The sequence below is a fragment of the Astatotilapia calliptera genome, chromosome 7 (genome assembly GCF_964374335.1).
Source record: "Astatotilapia calliptera chromosome 7, fAstCal68.1, whole genome shotgun sequence".
Lineage (NCBI taxonomy): Eukaryota > Metazoa > Chordata > Actinopteri > Cichliformes > Cichlidae > Astatotilapia > Astatotilapia calliptera.
This window is the reverse complement of record NC_137428.1, coordinates 59,410,394-59,436,284: the sequence shown is the minus strand read 5'-3', so window position 1 is coordinate 59,436,284 and position 25,891 is coordinate 59,410,394. Positions and strand designations below refer to the sequence as shown.

Sequence of the window (25,891 nt, the reverse complement as noted above, 5' to 3'; positions counted from 1 at the left end):
TGCATTCCTCAGAATTTATTTATAGTCTTAACTTGGCTGTGTGCTTTTTAAACATGGAGTAGCTTTGATGGTATTTCTGAAAGACTTTTCTTCTTTCTTTTCTCTTCAGCCTGTCACCTGGTAGCAGCTGTTGTTGTCTGTCTGGATTTCACGCTGTTGGGTGTATGGTGACTTAGCATTTTTAAATGTCGCCTATCCAACAAGTGTACGTGAGCTTGGAGTGTCAGAAAAAAGCACCCTGAAAAGACATGACATATCTTAAAAAAAAGGGGAAGATTCTGTTTTCTTTGAGGATATTGATGTTCATGGCATCTCCCTGTTTTCAGTATTACCACACTCAGTGAGGGATCGTTTTGCAGCTAATCTAACTACTTTAAACCATAATCATTTTCCTTCATCTCTGCATAATGTGAAGAAACAAGAGCACCAGCTTATTTGTTTCTCCATTTTCTAGGGAACTCATAATCAGTGTGTGTGAAAAAAGGCAAAGAAGATAAATTGCCGTACCGTCTCTACCACCTACGAGTTAGTGTAGTAAGCAAGGATGCTGCTACTAACTAAACTATCCTAAATTAATATCCTGATGACAATCATGATTCGGTGCTTCACTGTTGCATGATTTTCTAAAATTGAACAGATAGCAGATATCCTCACAGTATCTGTATGCTGTGATTCTGAAGTTGTGCTCTCACACAGCTCAGGAAAGAGTCTGCTGCATTGCAACATGTAACACTTTATCTGCACCTCTGAGTTGTACTGAGGGGAGAGTGCTTCTGTACTGTTTGTTCAGCCTGCTTACCCATGGGCAACAGGGAGCCAGGCTGGTAATTTATCCTAACCAAGGCTAAAAGAAGCCTTTCTCCTCCTGTCTATTTACTCCAAACAGGTTGCCTTGTGCATAGGGATGTTACCTTTGGATTTAGGGAAACCTAAAAAGAAAACGTTATCCAAAAATCAAATATACATGTTTTTCTTATGCTTTGTAGTGCTGTTTTTACATCTAGATTTTTTTTTCTTCTGGTTTGAGTTGCTCAGTTGTGGACATGCCTGCCTTCTTTTGAATGTAATGGAGTTACTGTAGATAGCACTTGCCTTGCACTGCTAAAAGTAGAAAAAATGGCAGAAGGAAGCATCTATGACAAGAGGCATAACCATGATAGGATGTAAATAAGAGGTCCCGGTGCTGAGCTGTAATGTTTTGTACCTGAACACTTTTTTGGTTGGATGTACAACTCAACCCCCCCCCAAAAAATTAATAAAAACATAATGCAACAGTTTGCAGATCACACAATCCCATATGATTATCTACAATATAACATAGAAAACATACTAAATGTTCAAATTGAGGGAACCCCCCCCCCCCCCCCCCCCGATAATGTAAAGATAAGGAATTCAATGGCAGCAATCCATCTAAAAAAAATGTTGTGACATGGCCGTGTTTACCTCCGTGTCAGCAAAGCCGTGTTGTTGTAATATTTCTGCAGTTTAGTGCACCTGCTGTAGCACTGTCTTGTTGATAGACGTGGTGGTGTCCTATCCTCTTTAAACCAGAGGATGCAGCGTCACTGTGCCTTAGTCCATTTTAAATGATCCAGAGAAGACTACACATTTTCTAGATCATCTTTACATTATGGTTGTTTAACCTGCATTTGTGGATGGCAATTTGTGTTCACAGAGAGTGATTTCTGGAAGTATTTGTGAGCCCATGCAGTGATATTTACTGTATGACAGAATCATGCCTGTTTTCAAAGCAGTGCTGCGTGAAGGCCCATTGTGCTGTTAATGATGAGATATTGACAATCTTTACAATTTTACATTAAGGAACAATATTCTGAAAGTGTTCCACAATTTGTAGATGTTGTTTTTTGCAGGTCGGTGAACCTCTGCCATCGTTGCTTCTTAGAAACTCCGCCTCACTAAGATGCCAGCCATGTTACTGACCAATTAACCTTTATTTAGTATTATATTTACACGCTGTTCCTCCCCTTTTGTTGATCCCATCCTAACTTTTTTGAGATGGGTTGCTGCCATCAAATTATAAATAAGCGTAATATTGTTCCTAGAATAATAAAATATCTCAGATTAAACATTTGTTTACACGTTTTTTTAATGTGCTTATGAGATTTTCAAATCACTGCATTGTGTTTTTATTGACATTTTCCACATTGTCCGAACTTTCCTGGAGTTTGAGTTGTAGGCATCCATCCATTATTATATTCAGGATCAAGGGTGAGAGGCAGGGCACACCGCACAGGCAGCCAGTCCATTAAAGGGTGGACACATTAAAACTGCTCACAACAAGATTTGAATCGATCCGAAGTGAATTTTTTATTTACTTTATTTATTTATTTTTTGATAAATTGGATTTTGATTTCTAGAAATCACATTGCTACTAATTTTCTGATGTGTATTTTTTGGTGCTTTGAGCACCACAAGACAAAGTGCCATCTGCTACCATCATACTCAAGAGAAGGCTTGATTTCCTACAGCTATACCTCCAAAACTATATTAAAATGAAGTAAAATGCTCTACACAGGGTTGACCCAAATCACCTCACTAGACCACGTCTCCCCTCTCACCTATTTATATTCTCCTTACGCAATGAAAATATTATATAAGCAGACATGCACATGTGTACTGAATGTTAAATCAGGGGGAAAACTGAAGATGTCCGTGGAATAATAACTGATTTCCTCACGTGTCGTCTGTCTTGATGGTTTCGAGCCAGTTTGTACAGCACATCACGAATCATCCGACTGAGACATACCAAACACGTCTTGTACCTTTTTGCACCACAGAATATACTGGATATATTGTAAATAGATAATATAGATTTATTCTGAAAAAAGTGATTGCTTTGCCCAGTGTGTGTATCTACGTATGTATTTGTACAGAGAAAATCTAGTTTAAAAGAAAAAAAGAATATTATAGTTATTATAGTTACTATTATTCACATTTAATATCGGGGGGAGTCCTATATGTGATAAGAGACAGAAAACAGGCAGCTTTTATAGAATACGTGACATTATTACAGATCTACACTTGCCATTAAATTACCATGTCATGTTACTACAGGATTATTAAGAGATGGCTGCGTGTCATCTGTAAAGGTATGCAAAGGGCTATGCTGTATTGGTGAATACGTACAGTACACCACAAGTCACGCCACACACACACACATGCACGCACTAGCATAACAAACAGCTGCACATGTGATCACACAAACACGCAAACATGCACATGGCTGCCAAAGCAACAACAAATTTAAGCTTAGACTTACCTTTGAAACTGCTTGATTTCTCAAGTCAGTAACCCCACTTTGTTTACTGTAAACTCTGACTTGTACTATACCGCATGACACATTTTTTTGTTTGCTTTTTTTGTTCGCTTTGTTTTTTTCATTTACAGTACACAGGAGGAGTTTGAGTCTACGTTTTCGTTATTATTGTCAGGGCATGTTTGCTTTGTTGATGTCATTTTCTCCTTTCTCTCTCTTGCTCTACTCCCTCTCCCCCCTTCTCTTTTCTACCCTTACCCCTTGCCTTCTCCGTGGTTGTCATGGAGATGCACCAATCTGCATCCTCACTGTGGAGCACTGTCATTAATCTCTGCACCGTCACAATATTTCTATAAAGGAGATTTCTTAAAGATCAACATGTTTACTAAAAGAATTTCTAATTTTTCTGTTTGAAGAGAATGAAAGAATAAAGTAGTTTTTACTCTCAGTCTTGCGTCTCCACGGTGTCTGTGTATGAAGCACTCTCTGCCTTTCTAATGAATTAATTTGCAGCAGGTGTGCAGGGAGGATGGTGGAATGAAGGAGCTTATGGGAAATCAGTCTGACCGGTGTTTCGCTGTCATTCCAGCACACCTGGTCTGAACTCATTCATTAGAGGTCCTTCCACCAAACCCCCTGCCCCCAAAGTAACACTGAATCTGAGGTGTCTGAATGTCATATGCGTCTGCTGTAGTGGTTCTCAAAGATGGGTCCAATGACTTGTGCAGGTACCTGATCCATATGCACAAACCTGTCCATAAAAACTGCTCTAAATTGTGCTGTAGTAATAAAAGACGCATATCTACAGATGGGGACCATTTACAGAAATAATGCTATCATTTGGCCAATAGTAATCTCTTAAAAGCGTCCTTTTGCATTCCTCAGACATCATGGTTCATATTGACATGATATCATTGCATAGTCGCTGCAGATTTGTCAGTTGAAGATCCATGATAAGAATCACCAAACCCCAAATGAGCTCTACACGATTGAAATCTGATGACTGTGGAGGCCATCTGAGTAGAGTGAACTCATTGTCATTGTCAAGAAAGCAGTTTGAGATGATATGAGCTTTGTGACACACACATACACATGGTGCTCAGCTGATACTAAGAGGCTGAAAGTGTCCCAAGAAAATATCCCTCATACCATTACGAGACACGAACTTGAGCTGTAAATACAATACAGGATGGACCAATGTTTTCAAGTTGTTTTTGCTAAATTTGAACTCTACAGCAGGAGAAGCGGACACTCATTAAACAAAGTATTTTCCAGTTTTCTATTGCCCAGTCTTTGTGAGCATGTGCCCTCAGTTTCTGCTGCTGTAGCCTCAAGGCTTGACATCAAGATTTGACATGTGGTGCATTCATAGATGCTCCACTGCACACTTTGATTGTTAAGAGTGGCTATTTGAGTTATTCTCCTGAACGCCTGGTAACAGCAAGGCCTTTTCTCCCAAAGAACTGCTGCTCAGTGGATATTTCTTCTTTTTCAGACCATCCTCTGCAAACCCACAGAGATGGGCTGTGCAGGAAAATTCAAGCAGATCAGCAGTTTTTATCAGACAGGCCCGTCTGGCACCAACAATTATGCCACATTCAAAGTCATTTAAACCATCCCTCTTCCCCGTTCTGATGTTCAGTTTGAACCTCCGCAGGTCGTCTCAAGCCGAATGCTTAAATGTTTCTGATGTGTGTGCTAATATGCAGCTGAAATGATGCATCCAACAAAGTGCTTAGTGAATATATAACCACAGCCTTGGATTTAACGGTTATGTTAGCTATTAAGCTACTGCAGACTTCCCTTGTTGAAACAGCAAGACTCACTAATTTGTAACTCCCTACTGCAACGTCAAAGTGCAGACATTTGATGAAACAGTCAAGTGGAGAAAGTCTTGATTGTTTCTTTTATTTTGCAAATCACTCTTGAGAAAGGATAACGAACATCTCAACACAGTTATAAAGAGACTGAAAAGCCCCAACACTACTTTGGCTGAAAACAATTACCTTAAAAAAACACAGATGATATGAACATAATACATAATAATAATAAGACAGTGAAATCGATTTGTGCAAATACCTGTAGGCTTACACTTGTGATAGAGCTCTCACGATCAGCTCACAATGTCTCATTTATTCCTGTCCTTTCTGAACTTCTTTGTCCCTGCTCTTCACTTTTTTCCCTCGCAGTGTCTTTGGAAACAAGTGTTCAAAATTCAGATTTTGAAGTGGACTGAGTGGAGTTCTTCAGACAGATCGTTGAGTGTAGATATTCATCTCCTGTTGCTCTTACTTTGGTTTGTGGGGATGGACCTCTCCATCTCCAGGATCTGCCCACAGGTCATGTGACAGTGACGCACAAAACCCCCCAAAGAAATCTCACAGATGTTCCTTAGTCAGTTTTTTTTACATAGTGGTCTCCTCCCATTCCAGTTCAACATCACCTGAAGAGCAATACAACCTTGTGAGGTGAGCACTGAGCTGCATGTTTGTTTGTTTTTTTAAGTATGACCTCATATATTTACCTTCCATGGCATCCAGGGAGTCCATCTTCTCCAGAGCAGAGTAGCTAACAAACCATATCGACTGGCTGTTGCCTTTGTTGTTTAGAAGTTCCAGCGTACTTTGGTGCAGGAAGATGTACTGGGCCTGACAGCACACATATGCATAGACATATTTCTGCTTATTCAGACCATATGTTCTTTTGCATTAATCACACAAAGAACAGATGTTGATATGAACAATGATATAGTCCTAACAAAAGAGTGGGAAAAGCAGATTAAGTTTGAATTGCTGTGGTACGAAGATTGTACCACTTGATTTATTTTTCAGAACTAAAACTTAACAGAGGTGATTTAAAGCCAGAGACATGTAAATTGGCTGCGCGTGAAAGGCTTTGCATCTCTGTGAGAAGCCATATAATGAACTGGTGACCTGTCCGGCCAACCCTCCTCAAAATTTCTTGCTGCTTTACGTGGCGATTAAGTGGTTAAAATAATGAATGAATAGATGGATGATCTGAGATGTGCAAAAATACTTTGGTATCTTAATGGCTGTGACGACAACACCTCTTGGTGGTTTTTGCTTTGGACGTTTTATTTAGTTTCATTACTTCCAAATAAAGGATTTTGAAAGAAAACTTCAAGCACTCAGCAGTGCAGAAAAACTGGTTCTGGGTTGTCGCTCTGTCTTCCAAGATGACAACCAAAAACATGGTGAAAAACTACGTCCAGAAGATCAAAGTGAACTGGCCTGAAATTGAATCCATCGAAAATCTTTGGGGTGAACTGAAATTTGAGAGATTAGTCAAAGCAAAGCTGGCTGGGATTGCTCAGGGAACATGATTGTAAATGACTGTAAGCTGTTATCCAGCACAAAACACAGCTGTCTATTAGCAATAGTCAAACTAGGATGTTTGGAAATGTGTTAAAAACTCCTTATTCTGTTTAACAGGACTTGAAATACTTCCCAACTATATTTCCAAATAATTCTATCCTTATCTCTATAGTTTGAACTGACAGCAGTTGTGTAATTCATGAATACTCAACTAAAGGCACCAGAATGATAGAGCCTATTAGCCAGTACAGGCCCAGTCTTTGACATTTCAAGTGTATTGTTTAGTCCTATGTGTGGTTTGAGTACTTGTGGCTTGTGTAATTAATAATAATTGTCATTCATGGTCTTTTTATTTCAGTAGGAAACTGGAACTACGTTTGCAAAATCTGATGGACTTTTACAACAACATCAACCCTTTGATGCCATAAACACATAAGTAGCTCAAATCAATGACTGTAGAAAACTTTTAAAGTGTCTTTTTAAAGCCGTCTGAAAAAGGCACTCTGCTTCAGAGTCTCAGCAAGGACATTTATGAGTTTGTAAAATAATCAATATGAATGATGTCCTCAGGCATTGCACTAATAGCTAGCCTGGCACACTGAAAACTGAACTCTCAAAGAATCATGCCTTCAGCAAGCACAGCTCTCGTAGCTGCAGACACTACAGGCTCAAATCCCACAGCCAGATAATGTTCACAAAGACGTGGAGAAAGTCTAGCAACAAGAAAACAATTACACAGAAAAAGCACAGTAACCACAGCAGGCAGAGAGTCTATACAGGCACTGACAGACAAATCAGCAGTCCAAAAGTAAACACTAGGGTAAATATAGGAAAGGTTCAAGCTGTTTCAAAAGAGGGAATCCTGCTCAGCGCTTGCTTTTAATCCACCGCCAGATCATTCCCTTTGTCAATACTAAAATTTTCCGAATATCTTCTGATGGGGATGAGATCACAGCAGGGTACAAAGTAAAAAGTAGGGCAGCTGCATTTCCATTTGTCAGTCTTTGATGATTCTTAAGTTTATTGGAAGAACTTAGGATAAATAAATTTAAAAAAATCATATTTATTCTATTTACCATGAAGCTCACATGCAAAAGGATAACATACTGCTGCACTTATGGTAAACTTACCAGATTCTGTACCATACACATCCGCTCGCTGCGCAGTTCAGCCACCAGCCCATAAATATCGACAAAGTCATGATCTCTGACATGCTGAATAAGATGATCCAAAGCAATAAACACACCTGTTCTTCCTACGCCAGCGCTAAAGAAAATACAAGAGAGCAAATGCCATTATACTTTCAGCTGCACTGTTATACCACACAAAAGGATTTAGGTCTTATTTGTAGGTGTAATACAAAAGAGGATATGAAATTACTGACAGTGAAGCATTTATTGATAATCTGTTGATATGAGACTCAATTTTAATGACCAAAAATTAAATATTTTGCTATAGTTCATGCAATGTTAGTCTCCCTTACACGAAGCTGATAGCGTACCTGCAGTGGACAACAATAGTGCTATTGTCCTGCCTGTGCATTCGGACAGCTTTGACAAACTTAATGAGCGTACTGCAAGACTCTGGAACGCCGTGCTCAGGCCACGATGTATAATTGAAGTGGCGGACCAAAATGTAGTGCCCATGCTGCAGGACAGGAACACACATAACAGGAAGTCAATTATAAACTCTGTTTTTATGGCAGATGTTTTTCAGTGATAACAGAGATAACATTTATTATTTTTCTAACAATAAACAAATTTAATTAAAAGGATGTAGGCTCTCTCAAGCCATCAAACTACTGATGGAGAAACGTCAAAACAAAACTTTCTTAATGTAATCAGAAATGTAATTCCAAACTAAAAGGTTGTGTGACCATCCTCAATATGCCTGCACGTCTTACTACCAAAACAAGATGGTTAGTAGGCCTACCCTCTGTTTCCTATGAAACACATGTAGTTCTACAAAGATGTAAAGCCTCCCCTATCATTCAGCTTTATTACATAGAGTTTACAAGATTTTTTTTATTTTTATATTTTTTCTTATATAACATAAAATTCTGATAATTGTGATAATTTATCACCCCAAAATTGGGCAGTGCCACCATTACTTTTAAAATTCATATTACGGGTTCTACTAAGAAACCAGTGCTTTTGACACCAAGAGTCTCAAAAGACAAGTCTGAACTTAGTCTGAGCTCTCCTTATTGGCTGTAGGAAAAATTATTTACTGCTCCCAAATTCCAATAAAACTGGAAGAGCTCGACATAAATACCAGTTTAGCTTGAAAAGGGTAGCCGGACAGCCTAGAGTCCCAACATTACTTTACATTCAACAGTGTCTTCTGATGGCTACCTTATGCACATCACTGAATCACTTTTTCCACCTGCACCCCTTAATAAAGCAAACATATTGTCTTTGCAGTCAGTGGATGATGCTGTTTCATCCATACTTAATCAGTTTAATGCCTTTTTGTTCTTCATCAAGTTTTTCCATGTTATTCGCTCATCAATAATCCAGTAAACCTGTACTTTAGTTTGCCAGAAGTGTAAATTGTTCAGCCTGTTTTAATAAACCAAACTATATTCTTTGAAAAGGTTTTTTAAAGCAAACCTTTTCAAAGGTTCATTCATTAGAGGAGCTGGAGAAGTGGGGGCATATTAGCAGATGTTTTTTTTATTTTTTTATTCTTTTAAATCTTATTAGTTATTTTTGAAGAAAAGAGAAGTTGCTTTTTCTTTTTTAATTGTAAAAAATAAAAGAACTAAACTAAACAAAAAAAGCCAATTTATCCTCATAAAATAATAATAATAAAATGGCACCATGTTGCCTAGCAACCACTTATCAAAGAATTAAAATAACACTGATATAGTAGAGCAGAACCTGAGCATTGCAGGTGACTTGTAAAAACATGCAATTTTTTTAAGTATCTCCACTTTCCAGGTGCACAAATAGACCAAACAATACTGTATCATTGACATGAACTAATATTACTATTGCATGCACACATATATTTCAAGTCATGTGTGCACTGTAAGTGTGCATGTGTGCGTGGTAGCCGGTGAATGCTCACTTGACGGAGGTTATTAGCGCCATACCTTTTCTACTTTCAGAGTTCTGATAGTCCAGTCAGGAAAGACTTCCTCTGACACCTTTGAGATGAGAATGTCACTAAACACTGACATCGGCTTGTTGTCTTCAGGCCAGTACTTGTGACATCGAATCTGAAATGTCACACACACCCACACACACATACATCAGCTCTTTAGAGCAGACATAAGCATCCAGGGAATGAAGCCCAAATACTGGCTTGTACTCTGAATGCTAATAGCGGTGATGTTTTTTTTCTAACAGTGACAAATCTCTCATACGCACTCTGCCTTTCTCATAACACTGAGTGAGCATGGCGATAGTGCGGGTTCCCGTTTCCCAGATCATCCTCCAAAAATCAGCCACAGTGCCCGGCAGAGGGCCCTGGGTGGCTATGAACTCATTGGGACACAAATAACCCTACAGACACAGAAAAAAGGAGACGGGGAGGCTTACATCTACCCTTATGTATGTGGATGTCTATCTGACAGAATCGTGACTAACTGGTACTCACTGAGACAAAGCTGGCATTGATGTAGTCTGAGCCTGCAGTGCCAGGTTCAGACAGCAGTTTCACTCGGTTGTTATTATCTAAAAACAGTACAGGGATAATAATACAGCTGAATTTAAATATATGAAATGCGACCACAGTGAAGCAAACAGCAATGAGAGATAGGAACAATTCTGGTACGTTGTAGGCGCAACGGCCTTGAAAAACTAATTTCAGCCTGGCAACATACAAGGTTTGATGTTTGGGAAACGATTTTTGGACTTGTTCCACGGCAGGTCAGCGTCTGTAGTGGCCAGGTCCTGCAGCAGCTTTGGGAGTTCCTGGATGGACAAAATATAACACATCAGTATTCACAGAAACACACAAAGGTCAAGGCTACAATTTTTGCCAAAGTAAAATCAAGGGCCACGAGTGAGTGAAAGATAAAAGTAAAAGCAGGTGACTACTCACCCAGTTCCTGCTGGCAAACTCAAAAATAAAACTCACAGTCCTTTTGACTTCAGAAAATATTATCTAGTATGTATGTAAATGGTAGAACAGGTTTAGTTTTAAAATTATGCATTACTGAAACATCTAAGGTCAAACATTAGTGAATTATCTAATGTATTAAATGTAATATAAACCACTAGTTTTTCATTTTCTTCTGTATTTATTTATCATTGTATTCATTCATTTTCCATGTATATCTTAAGATTTTCATCTACTGTATTAACACTGCTTTACAAATCTACTATCGAAATCATTTTGTATGCTTCTGTATGGTTAAAACAACCAGTACCCCCAAGTTCTTTTAAAAAAATTATATTTTAATGCTAAAATATAATTATTGTTATTATCATTGAAAAGCTGAATAAAAATAAAGCAAGTTTGATTAGAGTGACAAATTACAGTTATTTATTTGCATTCCTAAAGAGAGAAAAATTGTTCTAGTGGTTGAATATTATGATTCTCTGAGAGATCAAACTTAGAATAAAAACCTGAGTTTGTTATTTTGTTGCTTTGCCTTTGTATTTCTCGACAAATACATCAAATCCTGTAACCCAGTAACCCAGAGATATCACATACATACTCATTTTATGTATTCACGTGAAGATGTAAACAGAATTATTGACCAACTATTATTAAAAAAACAGTATTTTTAAAGTATTTAAAGTATCAGCAGCATTTCTGAAGAACCTAGGCATTTACCATCTAGCTGGTGTTGATCAACTAATAGGTGAAATCTGGATCTAATTACAGAATGACATATTTGCATGAAGAAGCACAGATGTATAAAAAAAATGCAAAAAGACTTGTAATTAATAAGGACAACTTAATTGAAGGCAAAATTGGGGTAACTTTATAAAATGTTCTCTATATTAATTTTTTAATAATCTGTTAATAATCTACATTTAATGGCATATGAATGTATATACAGTGGGGCAAAAAAGTATTTAGTCAGCCACCGATTGTGCAAGTTCCCCCACTTAAAATGATGACAGAGGTCAGTAATTTGCACCAGAGGTACACTTCAACTGTGAGAGACAGAATGTGAAAAAAAAAATCCATGAATTCACATGGTAGGATTTGTAAAGAATTTATTCGTAAATTAGGGTGGAAAATAAGTATTTGGTCACCTCAAACAAGGAAAATCTCTGGCTCTCACAGACCTGTAACGTCTTCTGTAAGAAGCTTTTCTGTCCCCCACTCGTTACCTGTATGAATGGCACCTGTTTGAACTCATCATCTGTATAAAAGACACCTGTCCACAGCCTCAAACAGTCAGACTCCAAACTCCGCCATGGCCAAGACCAAAGAGCTTTCGAAGGACACCAGGAAAAGTATTGTAGACCTGCACCAGACTGGGAAGAGTGAATCTACAATAGGCAAGCAGCTTGGTGTGAAAAAATCAACTGTGGGAGCAATCATCAGAAAATGGAAGACATACAAGACCACTGATAATCTCCCTCGATCTGGGGCTCCACGCAAGATCTCATCCCGTGGGGTCAAAATGATCATGAGAACGGTGAGCAAAGATCCCAGAACCACACGGGGGGACCTGGTGAATGACCTGCAGAGAGCTGGGACCAAAGTAACAAAGGTCACCATCAGTAACACACTACAACGGCAGGGAATCAAATCCCGCAGTGCCAGACGTGTTCCGCTGCTGAAGCCAGTGCATGTCCAGGCCCGTCTGAAGTTTGCCAGAGAGCACATGGATGATACAGCAGAGGATTGGGAGAATGTCATGTGGTCAGATGAAACCAAAGTAGAACTTTTTGGTATCAACTCAACTCGTCGTGTTTGGAGGAAGAAGAATACTGAGTTGCATCCCAAGAACACCATACCTACTGTGAAGCATGGGGGTGGAAACATCATGCTATGGGGCTGTTTTTCTGCCAAGGGGACAGGACGACTGATCCGTGTTAAGGACAGAATGAATGGGGCCATGTATCGTGAGATTTTGAGCTAAAACCTCCTTCCATCAGTGAGAACTTTGAAGATGAAACGAGCCTGGGTCTTCCAACATGACAATGATCCAAAACACACCGCCCGGGCAACAAAGGAGTGGCACCGTAAGAAGCATTTGAAAGTCCTGGAGTGGCCTAGCCAATCTCCAGACCTCAAGCCCATAGAAAATCTGTGGCGGGAGTTGAAAGTCCGTGTTGCTCGGCGACAGCCCCAAAACATCACTGCTCTCGAGAAGATCTGCATGGAGGAATGGGCCAAAATACCAGCTACTGTGTGTGCAAACCTGGTAAAGACCTATAGTAAACGTTTGACCTCTGTTATTGCCAACAAAGGTTATGTTACAAAGTATTGAGTTGTATTTTTGTTATTGACCAAATACTTATTTTCCACCCTGATTTACGAATAAATTATTTACAAATCCTACCATGTGAATTCATGGATTTGTTTTTCACATTCTGTCTCTCACAGTTGAAGTGTACCTCTGGTGCAAATTACTGACCTCTGTCATCATTTTAGGTGGGGGAACTTGCACAATCGGTGGCTGACTAAATACTTTTTTGCCCCACTGTATTTAACTTTATCTAATTTACCTCTGTTTTTGTATTTATAGTTTATTTATTGGTGTGGTATGCACAGGGGAAGGTTGTAAAGAAAAACGTACAGAAAACTCCTCCTGGAACTTGGAATTGTCATTGGCACACAGATCCTCTACATGCTGCAGAAAAGACTTCTTGTTGACAGGCCTGTCGGTGAGGGCGGGGGAGAAATGCACTGAATGTGAGAAGCAGAAGAGGATGCACAGTAACTCTATGCCTATATGTGATTTTCTTTAAACACATTCAAGGATACAAGCAAGACTAAGCAGTACAGGGCAGACTCTTTCATGCTGCACTGTGTGCATATTTGAAATATTTACACAGGACGACTTACTTGAGTGATTTCCTGTAGCTGAGCAGCCTGGATAAAAATAGACAGTAAAAATCAACCAATATAAACAAATTAACTCAGTAATCACAGCCCACACGACAGCATTTTCTGTCCACGACAGAACTGAACTGATCCCCGCTTCAGACAGAATATGGCGATGTGTTGAAGGCAGGGACGGTTAACCATTTTTTAATCGCTTTGGTTAAACATCGACACAGACTTTGATGTTTTGTTCTAAAGGAATATGTGAACATCAGTAGCATCAATTGAATGCAGCTATTCCCCCGAGGAAGCCTTCTTGTTGCAGCGCTGTGACATGCAGCTACGCAGATCCTCAGCCATCGATAAAGCTTACACATTAGTACCCTACAAGAGTGCTAAGCCTTCCGAGCAATTTTTAGATAACAAGTTGGCAAACAAATTAAAATGGTCTTAAGCAGAGGTCTGTCAGCAACTCTCCAGCTTCCCTGACATTGATGGAGAATAGGGAGCAGTTTGTAGGTAATACATTGATGTCACTGATTTGTTCAACTTTTGATCTCCACTGAAGGTTTACTAAGCAGCACAGATGGATTATTTAATGAAAGCTTAATGAGTAACACTGTGATGACACACATGCATGCAAAGCAGACTACAGCTTACAAACAGATATATGCAACAAAATGTGCCACACACATGCTAAAAGCCCAACTTACTGGATCACATAAATCTCTTTCCGTCGAAAGAAGAATGAAGAATACCTGGTGGGAGAGAAGTGCTCAGTGAGAGAAAAACAAAAGCCTAAGCGAGCAAATGCAGGTGCTTAAGTTGTGCGGAAGAAATCTGGCTAAATACAATGGAATGTGTGTTATTTTAATATGAAACTCAGCAAAGCATTAGTGCAGGCATACCACAGAGTCAAGGACAGTCCTCATTTAATGTAGATCTGCTGAAAATAGATGACCTCAGTGCAAGGGCACATCAGCTAAGGACTTAGCTGGTACCCTTCTATGCATCTAACTGGAAAATATATTTTAAGTTGCTTGAACTTGTCTCCTGTTGCTGCTGCACCTGCAGCTCCCTTTGCAACCCATCTCCAGTCTATCTCCTCCCTTTAATGCTCTGCCTGACCATATTGCCAAATATAAATTGTTGTAAACTGCAAATAATGTTGAAAATTAAGCTGCCAGGCAAGAGGAAAAAAAGAAGTTTGTGGATGTAGTGATGGAGGACATACAGAGGTTGGAAGTGACAGAGGAGAGGATGCTATGGATAGAGTGACATGGAGGCATTGAGCAGCCAAAAGAAGAAGATGGATATTCTTGTGAGAGAGGTAGCGTGTATAGAGACCTCGTTTCATCACCTAACTTGGGAAGAGAGTCTGGTTACAACAAAGCATGGAAAAGAATCTGTCCTAATGACCGCAATGTGAACTGCGTATGGATATTTTGGTTCACATTTTTTTGCTTGTTTGAAACTTAAAAAGAGTGGTTGACAAACTGTCCTCAGGAACTGCATCCTTTATCAATTGCCTAATTAGAAGAGATAAGTAGCAATTATCCTCTGCAGGGAAGAACTTGTATTTATCTTCTTGTAATTAGGTTCTGTGTTTTAATACTCGTACACGGTCAACTTTTCCTGAAGACAGACACATTTACTCACCTACATGGACCTCTTTATTTTTGTTTTCTGTTGTGTTTTGTCAGTGTGTGGCTGACAGTATTCTTTAAATGTTGTGGAAGGAAGGGGTTCACTTAGAGGTTGTTTAAATGGCAAAATCTATTTATGCATCGTTAATGGCTACACTGTAAAAAAAACATCTTAAAAAAACGGTAATATTCCGGCAGCTGGAGCGCCAAAATACTACCGTAAAATAACAGAAAATAACTTCCTCGTAAAAATACGGCTATTTCCAGTAATGACAATACAGTTTGTTGCGCTAATTTTACATGGGATTTTGTCTTTTCAAGTGATTTTAAACATTAAATTAGGAACATGTTAATGTGATTAAACAATGAAATTATCTATAAATAGGAAAAAAAAAACAAATCTTAAAAAAACGGTAATATTCCAGCAGCTGGGGCGCCAAAATACTACCGTAAAATAACAGAAAATAATTTTCTCATGAAAATACAGTTATTTTCAGTAATGAAAATAGAGTTTGTTGCGCTAATTTTACATGGGATTCTGCCTTTTCCAAGTGCTTTTAAACATTAAATTAGGAACATTTTAACGTGATGAAATAATGAAATTACCTATAAACAAGGTCACTGAATGAGGCAATATGAATCATAATACGTAAATGTACAGAAATATACGGTTAACAGTTGGTTTAAATAATAATGGATTGCATGCCCTGGGACAGACTGACAGAGGCGAGGCTGCCATATCGCACCATCGACCCCTCTGGCCATCACCAGTAGGCGAAGAGTCTTGACCACGGACACAATACCGAGAGTGTCCGAGCCGGGGCTCGAACTGGCAACCTTCTGATTACAAGGCAAACTGCCAACTCTTGAGCCACGATCGCCCTAAACAGCAATGATAATAATACTTGTGTGATGTAACACAAGCTTATAGGGATCATGTTATATACTTTTCCATAGCATTAAATTTGAATTCAACAGTTCAATCTTTCAAATAACAGACAGATATTTGTGAGATCATGATACATTTGTGAATGTATTTTAACAATCTAAATATGCATATGTACAAACAGATACATTTAATAATCATGAAAATTATGTTTTATTACATTACAGTGAAATGTGAAATTTAAAATGTGAAAGAACAAAACTGTAAAATGCACAGTAAAAAAATTTTATATTAGGATTTTTTCCTACAGTGCAGCCATACCCGCGACCTTGTGGTTGTTAGTTCACATTCATTGGACGATGCGTCATGTTATTATGTGTCCCAACATCCAATGGCATGTCACATTGTTTTCATGGCCACACCCTCACCCCAGGTGCAGAGGCCTATTTCTGTTCAGGAATGTTGTGAATACTTTGAGATTCATATTAATTGCAATTCCTACCTCTACATTTATTTTTTAAAATATATAATTAGCACAGCGTGGCCGTGCAATGTTTTATATGGTTGTTTTTTTTTTATTCCTATTAATTATATTTTCACTTGTTACCTCTGAATTATTGAATCAGACCTAGATGACATGAAATTTTCAGCAACATTATAATTCAAATACTCCTTTAATTATTGATTATTCTCATTAATTTTCGATCATTTTATATATTTTCCCATAGTATTACATTTGAATTTAACAGATCATTCTCTCACATGACAGACAAATATTTGTGAAATTATGATACATTTCTGAATGTATTTTTACAATCTAAATATGCATATGTACAAAACAATATATTTAAAAAACAAGTAAAGTGTGCTTTTAGTATTTAATACTAAATACTAAATACTAAGTAAAGTGTGTTTTACTATGTTTACAGTGATGTTATGTTATTTTACCTTTGACATGTAAAATCACAGTCTACTTATGTAAATTTCATGATATTCTAGAAAGACAGTACAAAACTGTAAAATATACAGTAAGATACTTTGACATTACTATTTTTTGGAACAGTGTAGATATATATATAGAGGATCTACTATTACAAAGCATTTGGCAGTATAGTATATACAGTAACATTTCTGCTTAGTGGACAATCTGCTCTACCTATTAGCTGCTGATTAATGAATCAGATTATAAACCAGTGTTTATACTGACGTACATATTTTTTTTCCTCAAGTTTACTGCTATAGTCGAACCATCGGTGGCACTCATAAATCATAAACAACAACTAAACCTGAGTTTGATTCTCACCAGATTCAAAATTGCAGCTTGTAAAGGAAGAGCAGCTTGCACCACTTAGTGTCTGCACTCTTGTTTGTGCCAAAGACAAAAAAAACCAAAGTAAAGCTAGATGCTAAATTTGTCTGTGAGGATGGTGGGAGAAAGGAGACAGGAAGACTTGTCTGTTCTGCAGAGAACTGAAGATAAATTATAAAGCCACTTTAGTGCTGCATTGTGTCTCTGTGCTGCTGCTATTTTCTGCACAAACTCTACAACACTAGAAGATTTTGTGCTGACAGGAGCGCACATCAAGTTGGCTGCAGCAAAGGCATTTTTTGTCTTGTTGACTGAGATTTAAGATCGTGTTTGGAGAAGCTAAATTAAGCCTGAAGTCACGTAGTACGCACCCTAATTCAGTTGCCTGAAATGTGCATGTTATATTCGTCAAAGTGACGCTTTTAGATTAAAACTAGCACAAACTTACTGGTTGAGTTTTTCTTGTTTTAGCTCCATATCTGCTACGGCGATCAGCTGATCCAGCTTACACTTAGTCTCTATGATCTCTGCCTCTCTGGGCGAATACGTCCCACCTTCCTTTTTACGCTGGTGGATCCTGACATGTCAATAAATCAAACAGGTAAATAATGATACAAATACATGTGTAAAATGAGTGAAGTTTTGTTTTCAAATGATGTAATGCTCAACTAGCCACGATTAAGACTATTAATATATGCAAATGAGTGAGTGTCTATCGCCATTTTACTTGACTGAGCCACAGATGATGATGATGAGTAACACAGCCAAGAAGAAGGAGAGCAGAACGCCCAGAATTATCTGCTCTTCTCTGGTCAACAGCCCATCGCCTGGAGCTGGAGGGTCACAGAAATGGCAATGAAGCAACCCATGCATTGGTAATTAATTTGACAATAAAATGATGCATTAGTAAATTTCCCCATACTCCTTAACAGAGAAGAATTCACAGAATGATAAACATTAATTCAAAAAAAGAAGAGGGCTTTGCCACACAGGTTACCCCTTTCCTTAGTACAGCAGTACCTGTTTTGATATGCTCCGAGTATTCAGAGTCTGTGTATTCCCCGTTGACGTTAGTGGCTCTGAACTTAAACCTGGTAAATATAAGACAACACACAAGACTTTGCATTAGCTTTTACCAAAAATAAACATTAAAAAAAAGTGTTTTTTTATTTTTTATTTGACTGTGTCTGTGGCGCACTCACACATAGACAGAGTTAGGCTTCAAAGGTCCATTGCAGAAATACTCAGTGTTGTTGCCCGTGCAGTCATTGCTCTTGCCGATCACATATTCTGCAGCAGTTTGGTTGTACCTCTGTGACCAACCATCTCTAAACACACCTCTGAGATGTGCATTCATACTTGAGTCACTGCACGGGGGGTTGGGGAACCCTGAGTCAGTAAAGTAAGGGGCGGGATGATCATAGTACGCGCTCTTCCAGTTGGTCACGTTCTTGTTGTCCTTCACTGTGGCAAGATAAAAGTTAGAGAGGAGAAGAAGTGCAAAGAGGCCAAGTCAAATTTCAGCTGCTTAAGTTTTGACTTGCTTTTTTCTTTGAGGTAGGGACAAAGTAACATAGTGTAAACTCTGATTTAAAACACACACACATACAAAGACAGACACCCGAGTCGAGTGTATCCAACTAAAAGTGATGGCTGTCAATGTTTTTTAAGAGTCATACCCCCTGACTCGGCCACGATGACCTGAATTTTTGTGATTGGTCCATTGTCGTCACTATAGAAACATGCAGGCATGTGGATGGTGATACTCCTGTGGGTAACCATGGCAACCCCTCCATAGCTCAGCATTGCCTGAGGTTTTTGGGTTGGCTTGGATGGGGCTGAAACACACACACACACACAACCACACACATGAGCACACCCAGAAACACACGCACACGTGTGTGCGTAGAAGTTGCGACTGTGTGAGAAGATGTACTTTTAATCTGCCACATTTACATATATAACACGACAAACAGGCTGGAATAAATGCATAATTAGCACCCATCTAATAATACTACCAAGATACATTTACTGTATCAGAGCGGCCCTGAATGCCGAGCAATAATACTGTGCAGTGGTAGTTTTCTGTCTCACACTATGCTGCACTGCTGCATCAAGAAAGAAAGACTCTGGAGCATTGCAGAGCACAGACAAGACAGACAGGCTTGTACCTTTGATCCCTGTAGTAATCAGGACACGTGAGCTGAGTGGGCTCTTGCCAGCCCCGTTCTTTGCTGAAATCTGCAGTCAGACAAGCACAAGAGAGAAGGGAATACAAAAGTAAGAAAGACCAGCACAGAAAGGAACTAAAGCATTGAAAAGTTTAACAAGTCCAAGCTTTTGGTTGATGGTAGGCTTGGTTGTTTGGCTAGTATAGGTGCGCTGGTGTTGTGTAAAAGGAGATGAGATCATAAAGTTCTATAACTGAAGTTTCCCCTTCAGTTGTCTCCTTGTGCAGCTTTGAACTGCTCTTAAAGCTTTAAGTTGCTCCATGGAAGCCTTGTTCTGGCCAATTGTGCTTTTACTTCACCTACAACCTCAAACTTACAGAGCAAGAACCAACTTCTATCTCAAGCTGATCCAAATTTCATTTCGAGAATTATCACCAGTGCTCAGAGTTCCAGCTACAATTTAGAGATGAAGCTGCAGTTATTTAGAGACAGAGCCCACAGTTTCATAGCCAGGGAGTACATTATCAGTGAGTTACGAGGCCTGTTACATTTTTCCACTGGGAATTTTCCAGGAATCGGAGGGAAAACTTTTAGAAGAACTGCGGTGTATGCCAACATGAGTCTGCACCTAAGGGAATGAAAAGACACTTTTGGTCGCAAGTATACTTACTTCACTACAACCATGATGTTGGATAATCTGAGCCATCTGATGAACCATTTGCACAATACTGTATATTTGTTTTATAATTTTTTGGGGACATTGTTTTTCTTACATGGAGAACTTACACACCGAATCTCAAGTTTGCAATGAAAAGAAAAGAATTCACTTCACACAGCGGTGTGTTTTTTACCTGTAAACTGTAGGTCCGTCCTCCCTTTAGCCCTTCTATTACAGCATCCATCGTGTTATTCTCTTTTTGGATGATGTTAAGGCTAATGTTTCTGACCAGCTGGTCCTTCTCATAGATGTATACAATGTATTCTGTGATGTTTCCATTGGGCTCCTCTGGAGGGTTAAAGGTCAACTTCACAGCACGCACTTCCTCTGGGATTACTGAAACTGTCACATTCTTTGGAGGGTCTTTAGGTTCTGGGGTCAGATACAAGACAACAGTATTAATTTGGTCAACTCTAAAGGTGGGCAGAAGGTGGTGCAGACACTACAATGTGAAGACGTACCCTCCTCCTTTGTTTGAAAGTAAATGGGTCCAATGGCTTTCCCATCACTGCTAGCGTGCTCCAAGTCACCAGTGAAGGCAGTGATAGTCACAGAGTAACGACTGAAAGCCGTCAAGTTAGTAACAACAATGGTCATCAACTCCCCTGGAGCCCTGACTATTGAGATATTCACCCCGGGACCATCCACCTGGCATTACAGGACATTATGTAGAAAAGTTATTAAGTTATACTGGATTGCTTTTATAGCCTTGTACTTAAATTGCTACTGCTTTTTGAGAAAGCCTGAACAACATAATAGCCTGTTGAGCTGTTCTAAGAATAGCCAACTTTGTTCTACAGTTCATTGGTGACATGCTCATATTTGTGACAAACACAGTCTAACGAGATGACCTGCACAAGATAAGAAGTCAGTCCAGAGAGAACAGCTGGAGCGTCCCACGCAATGTGAAAGCTGTTGGAGGTGGAAGTCACTTTCAGGTCACGGGGAGGAGCATCGGGGTCTGAGGAAGGAAATGAGAGAAACACTGAAAACTGAGTGGCTCCGGTTATATGAATCAAACAAGACTAAACAAGATAAGGTAATTAATCTTTTCTTTGTTCTAAATACTGAATTAATGAGCTGAAGACTTTCCTGCATACATTAGTTGTACTTGGCAGGGGAGGTCGAGTATTTAATTTGGCCGGAACATATTAGATAATAAAATTACTGCAGCAATGCAGGACATGTCATTGCAAATGTATTAGGTATTATAGATTATTGGCATGACTAACAATTTTAATACTTTAATTGCTAAATCTTAACATGTTTACATGAATAAAAAGGTACTTTTGTTGCATTAGTGTTAACTGATCATTCTTTGGGATTAGCAGGGATCACTTGGTCCACCTCACTTTAAATGCCTTTCCTGTAGTTTTGCAGTTGTTAGATGTCATCATATGTTGTCTTTTAGATTGGCATATAGATTCATTACATGTGCAGTCCAATAAATATCAGTATAATTTCTTATTCAGCTTCTATTTCTTTTTTCTCTTTCATTTGTCAAACACGTGTAATAATGATGTTACAACAGCCTTAGTATTTTGGTAATTACTACTTAATTACGCACTGCTAAACTATAATGATATAACATCTAAAGACATCTTTCAGAATAAAACAACTGACCATGCCTGTGTTTGCTCAAGTTGCTAATGAAACATCAGACAAGCTGTGTAATTTTGCTGGTATGTCTGAAAACAAATAAGTAATTATTTGTCAAATATTGGTCATGAAGGTCTGACTAAGCGGGAAATCTCTCTGGCTATCTGGCAACACAAAAAGGTCACGTCGTCAGTGTCATTCCTACTTCCTGCCATGGTGCGTTTATATTTCCACTGTGTATAGTCTCCGACTCCAGCGTTGGTCACAGCAGCAACTTTGAAGCGGTAGTGTCTGTATTTAGCCACGGGATGGATTGTGAAGCTTTGTTTCTGTTCTGCATCTGAAGCATTTATCGACACTGTCACATTATGTTCAATGCAATGCAGGGCCAGGTCGTCCTTCGGGGTTGACTGAGCTTTAACTGATATGCTTGGTTCACAGTTAGCTGAAATCAGCTGTGCAACGATGTGATACTCTTTAAGCAGGCCTGGAACAGAATGTGGTGGAGCCCACCGAAGTGTCACATTGTTAGGTGTGACCTGAGAGATGGTGAGGAATCGAGGGGCAGCAGGAACTGTCAGGAGACAACAAGGTTTAATCAATTATTCACTTGTGGTGGTTATGTAAAATGCAGTACAAGAAGATTTGACTACCTGATTCTGAAAGGGTGGAAGCTGTACAGTTTAATCTGTCTCCTGGTCCTGCAGAGTTTACAGCAGCTACAGAGAGAGCATATTCCTGGTCTGGCGACAGCCCAGTCACTGTGTGCTCTGGTGTATGGGCCTCATGTTTATAGGATTGCTGGTCTACCTCCAATTGAATCTCATAAAAAATGATCTGCCCATTAGGATTGGCAGGAATTTCCCAAGACAAAAGAATTGAATCCCAGCTCACTCCTGAGCAAGACAGATTCCCTACAGCGTCAGACACTGCAGACAGAGAAAGACACGAGACAGTGATGTTGTTAACCCAAATCTTAGCTTTCGGTTGATTTTCTTACTAAAGAACTCACAAAATTAACTGTTTATTATTTAATTGAACTTAAAAAGGTTGCAGGTTTTTGGACAGAACACTGAATTATTACTAACGTGCAAATATCTGTATTGACTAACTGCGTCTTTTTTCTTCACTATTAAAGATCTAGAAACATACTCGGTCCAAAAAAAGTGACACTACACGACACAACACAACAAATCAAACCTGTCTAATTATCACATTTCATTAATTATTTTAGTTTCTGTTTGGTAGAATAGCCAGAATTCTTGTTCCAGCTTAACCCATTAACTTCATTAGACGTAGGTTCTGGTCTAGAGACCCCAAAGATCCATAACCAGGGGTCTTGGAAATGTTTTCTTCCCCGTAAGTGGTCCTTGGCCCCAAAAAGTAAAGAAAATCCTACAGATTTTAAGCCCGAAAGCTGTTCTTAAGATGCCATCTGATGAATCCAGGGCTTTATTCTTTTGTTCACTACCCAGAGCTCATGACCATAAGTAATGGTAGGAATGTAGATCAACTATACACTCTCTCCTCACTTGTGAACAGGACCCTGAGATACTTAAACTCCGCCACTTGGGGTGGAGTCCCAGACTCGCTAGGCACTCCACCCTTTTCCAGCTAACTACCATGGTCTCAGACAGAGTTGCTGATTCTCATTAGAGCCGCTTCACACTTGGCTTCAAACCATCTTACAGCATGCTGGAGGGGCCCACATGATGAGCCCCAAAGAACCACATCATCTGCAAAGAGCAGAGATGCAAGTCTGAGGCCAATAAAGTGGAAACCCTTTGCAATTTGGCCATTTCCAGAATTTCTATCCATCCCTTTCATGAAAGTTATAAACAGAATTGGTAAGAAAGAGGAGTCCTGGTTGTAAAGGCAATGAGCTACTGGACAGAGTCTCCTCTTCAGCTCTCTGACTTAGACCTTTGGTGAGAGACTGAGGAATGTATTCCTTTTGAAACTAAGGACCACCACCCTGATCTGCCAATCCAGAGGCACTGTGTCTAACATCCATGTGATGCTGCAGAGGCAATGTCAACCAAGACAGCCTTACAACATCCAGGACGAATTACATCCATCCAGGGGCTGAAGTAGTCAAAAACTGTCCAGTGGCCACACTGGACAGTTTTTGACTACTTCAGTGGCCTCAGCCACAGTGATGGGCAAGTCACTAGACTCTGCTTCCACTACAGTGTGTCACTGAGATTGAGAAGGTCCTTAAAGCATTCTTTCTACTTCCTGACTATCCGCAGGCAAGGTTAGCAGCACTCCATCACCACTGTATACAAGAAGCTGGGTCCCCTTCCTGAGTCGCCTAACGGGTTGCCAGAATTGCCCCAAGGCCTACTGAAAGCCTTGCTGTATGGCCTCATTTTCTTTTTGCTACTTCTACAGTCACACTCCACTTGGCATCCTGATACAAATCTTATCATCCCAAAAAAACATTCCAAAGTTTTAATTGAGAAAGGAAACCTATATCTGTGTTTACATGTGTCCCTTGTTTGTATACAGTGTATATTTTACCTGACTCATTGGTTGTGAAGGACACAGGGCTGCTGAACTGATTCCCATGGCCCACTCTGGTGAAACTGTTCACACTGATTTCATAGGAGCTGTGGGGCTTGAAGCCTGAGAGATACTCTGTGGTTGATGAACCAGAGGAATTCTGCATTTGTTCCCAGACAAACAAACAAACAAACAGGAAATACATACGATATTAAATCTGACTGCTGGAGTGGATAATATGTCTATATCAGCACATATGTGATGGTGAGTTTAAGTATCATGTTATTGCTCAGTAGCATCTGGAGTGTGAAATTAGCTCCCGCCCATGTGTACTCTTACTGAGTGGGTCCTTGGAGTATGTGTAGGTGTGTGTTATTGTTGTTGTGAGGCTGCTTTCAGTGTGTGAAATTAACAGTACCCGATGTGTGACGGTTTGTGTGATGAGGTCTTGGATCCGAAATCCGTACTTTATCACCACTCCGTTGGGCTCTAGAGGAGGCTCCCAGCTCAGCCACACAGAGACTGCCGTGTGGTTATATATAGTCAGGTTACGGGGAGGAGAGGTGGGACCTGGATCATAAAGTTGGGCAGATAGAAAAGAGAATATTAAGTTTCTGCCATCCCACTATAATCATTTAAACTCTTCTTTCAAACTAACCACTTTCATCGCTGTGCAGCTGCAGCAGCAGACTAGGCCCCGAGCCTTTACGAGTTGCGGCCGTAATCGTGAGATTGTAAGCTGTGTATGGAAGTAGGTTAGTGAGGACGAACGAGGTGTTGGGGGTATGTGTTGTGTTGGTGCCCTCCAGGCCAACAAGAATCAGGGTATACTCTGTTATCTCCCCATTGGCCTCCAGAGGGCGTTGCCAGACCACACCGATGGAAGACGAAGACAGGTTCTTGGTGGACACCAACAACGGAGCAGAACTAGGAACTAAGGGGAAACAAGCCCGCACATATGTCAGTGCCACAACAAATGCATAAAGACATATTGCATGGGTGAATATCTGTGAATAAACTCACTGTCATCATCCGTTCTCAGGTACATTGTGCTTGTATGGTTGTAGGCAGGGCCAGCAGTAGTTGCTGGGGTAACAGTCAGCACATAAGGGAAATATTTCCTGAGTTTGGTGAACAGGAAGATGTTGTCAGTTGTGGTGTGCTTTATGGTCTTGTTGACAGCTGGAGCCCTTTGGTTGGAGATGTTTGGAACGATGCCTGCCTCCTGTAAGGTGAGCAGGTAGTAGGGGCGTCCGTTTGGCTCCAGAGGAGGGTCCCAGCTCACTATGATTACCGTGGAGCTGAAGATCTGTGCCGTCAAGTTTTGGACCGAGTCACCTGGCACTAAAGAATGAGACAAGAAGAATAGTGTTACTATTATTAATCTCCACTGGCACGAGTGATTGAAACTCTATGCCCTTACTGTGAGTTTACGTTTGAGTGCGGAATCAAATTGGGCATCAATCAATGCCCTGAGACTTAAAA

At 39.7% G+C, this 25,891-nt stretch overlaps 1 protein-coding gene across 1 annotated transcript in view; it reads right to left on the bottom strand.

Annotated features, from left to right (window-relative positions):
* Positions 1-5,171: 5,171 nt before the first annotated feature.
* The window catches only part of ptprq (protein tyrosine phosphatase receptor type Q), a 44,852-nt gene continuing 24,132 nt past the window's right edge, over positions 5,172-25,891 (bottom strand). The window contains exons 39-64 of the mRNA XM_080303303.1: positions 25,430-25,750; positions 25,065-25,340; positions 24,825-24,976; positions 24,425-24,566; positions 22,555-22,830; positions 22,107-22,475; positions 21,154-21,263; positions 20,764-20,950; positions 20,436-20,674; positions 19,585-19,654; positions 19,093-19,251; positions 18,616-18,877; positions 18,434-18,504; positions 18,141-18,246; positions 17,862-17,990; positions 14,286-14,330; positions 13,594-13,620; positions 13,325-13,406; positions 10,442-10,532; positions 10,216-10,292; positions 9,987-10,121; positions 9,710-9,835; positions 8,114-8,259; positions 7,743-7,878; positions 5,802-5,925; positions 5,172-5,720 (exon numbers count right to left, since the gene is read on the bottom strand). Of these exons, the coding sequence (XP_080159429.1) occupies positions 5,683-5,720; positions 5,802-5,925; positions 7,743-7,878; positions 8,114-8,259; positions 9,710-9,835; positions 9,987-10,121; positions 10,216-10,292; positions 10,442-10,532; positions 13,325-13,406; positions 13,594-13,620; positions 14,286-14,330; positions 17,862-17,990; positions 18,141-18,246; positions 18,434-18,504; positions 18,616-18,877; positions 19,093-19,251; positions 19,585-19,654; positions 20,436-20,674; positions 20,764-20,950; positions 21,154-21,263; positions 22,107-22,475; positions 22,555-22,830; positions 24,425-24,566; positions 24,825-24,976; positions 25,065-25,340; positions 25,430-25,750 (3,896 nt within the window). The 3' untranslated portion in view covers positions 5,172-5,682. The remainder of the gene's footprint in view (positions 5,721-5,801; positions 5,926-7,742; positions 7,879-8,113; positions 8,260-9,709; positions 9,836-9,986; positions 10,122-10,215; positions 10,293-10,441; positions 10,533-13,324; positions 13,407-13,593; positions 13,621-14,285; positions 14,331-17,861; positions 17,991-18,140; positions 18,247-18,433; positions 18,505-18,615; positions 18,878-19,092; positions 19,252-19,584; positions 19,655-20,435; positions 20,675-20,763; positions 20,951-21,153; positions 21,264-22,106; positions 22,476-22,554; positions 22,831-24,424; positions 24,567-24,824; positions 24,977-25,064; positions 25,341-25,429; positions 25,751-25,891) is intronic.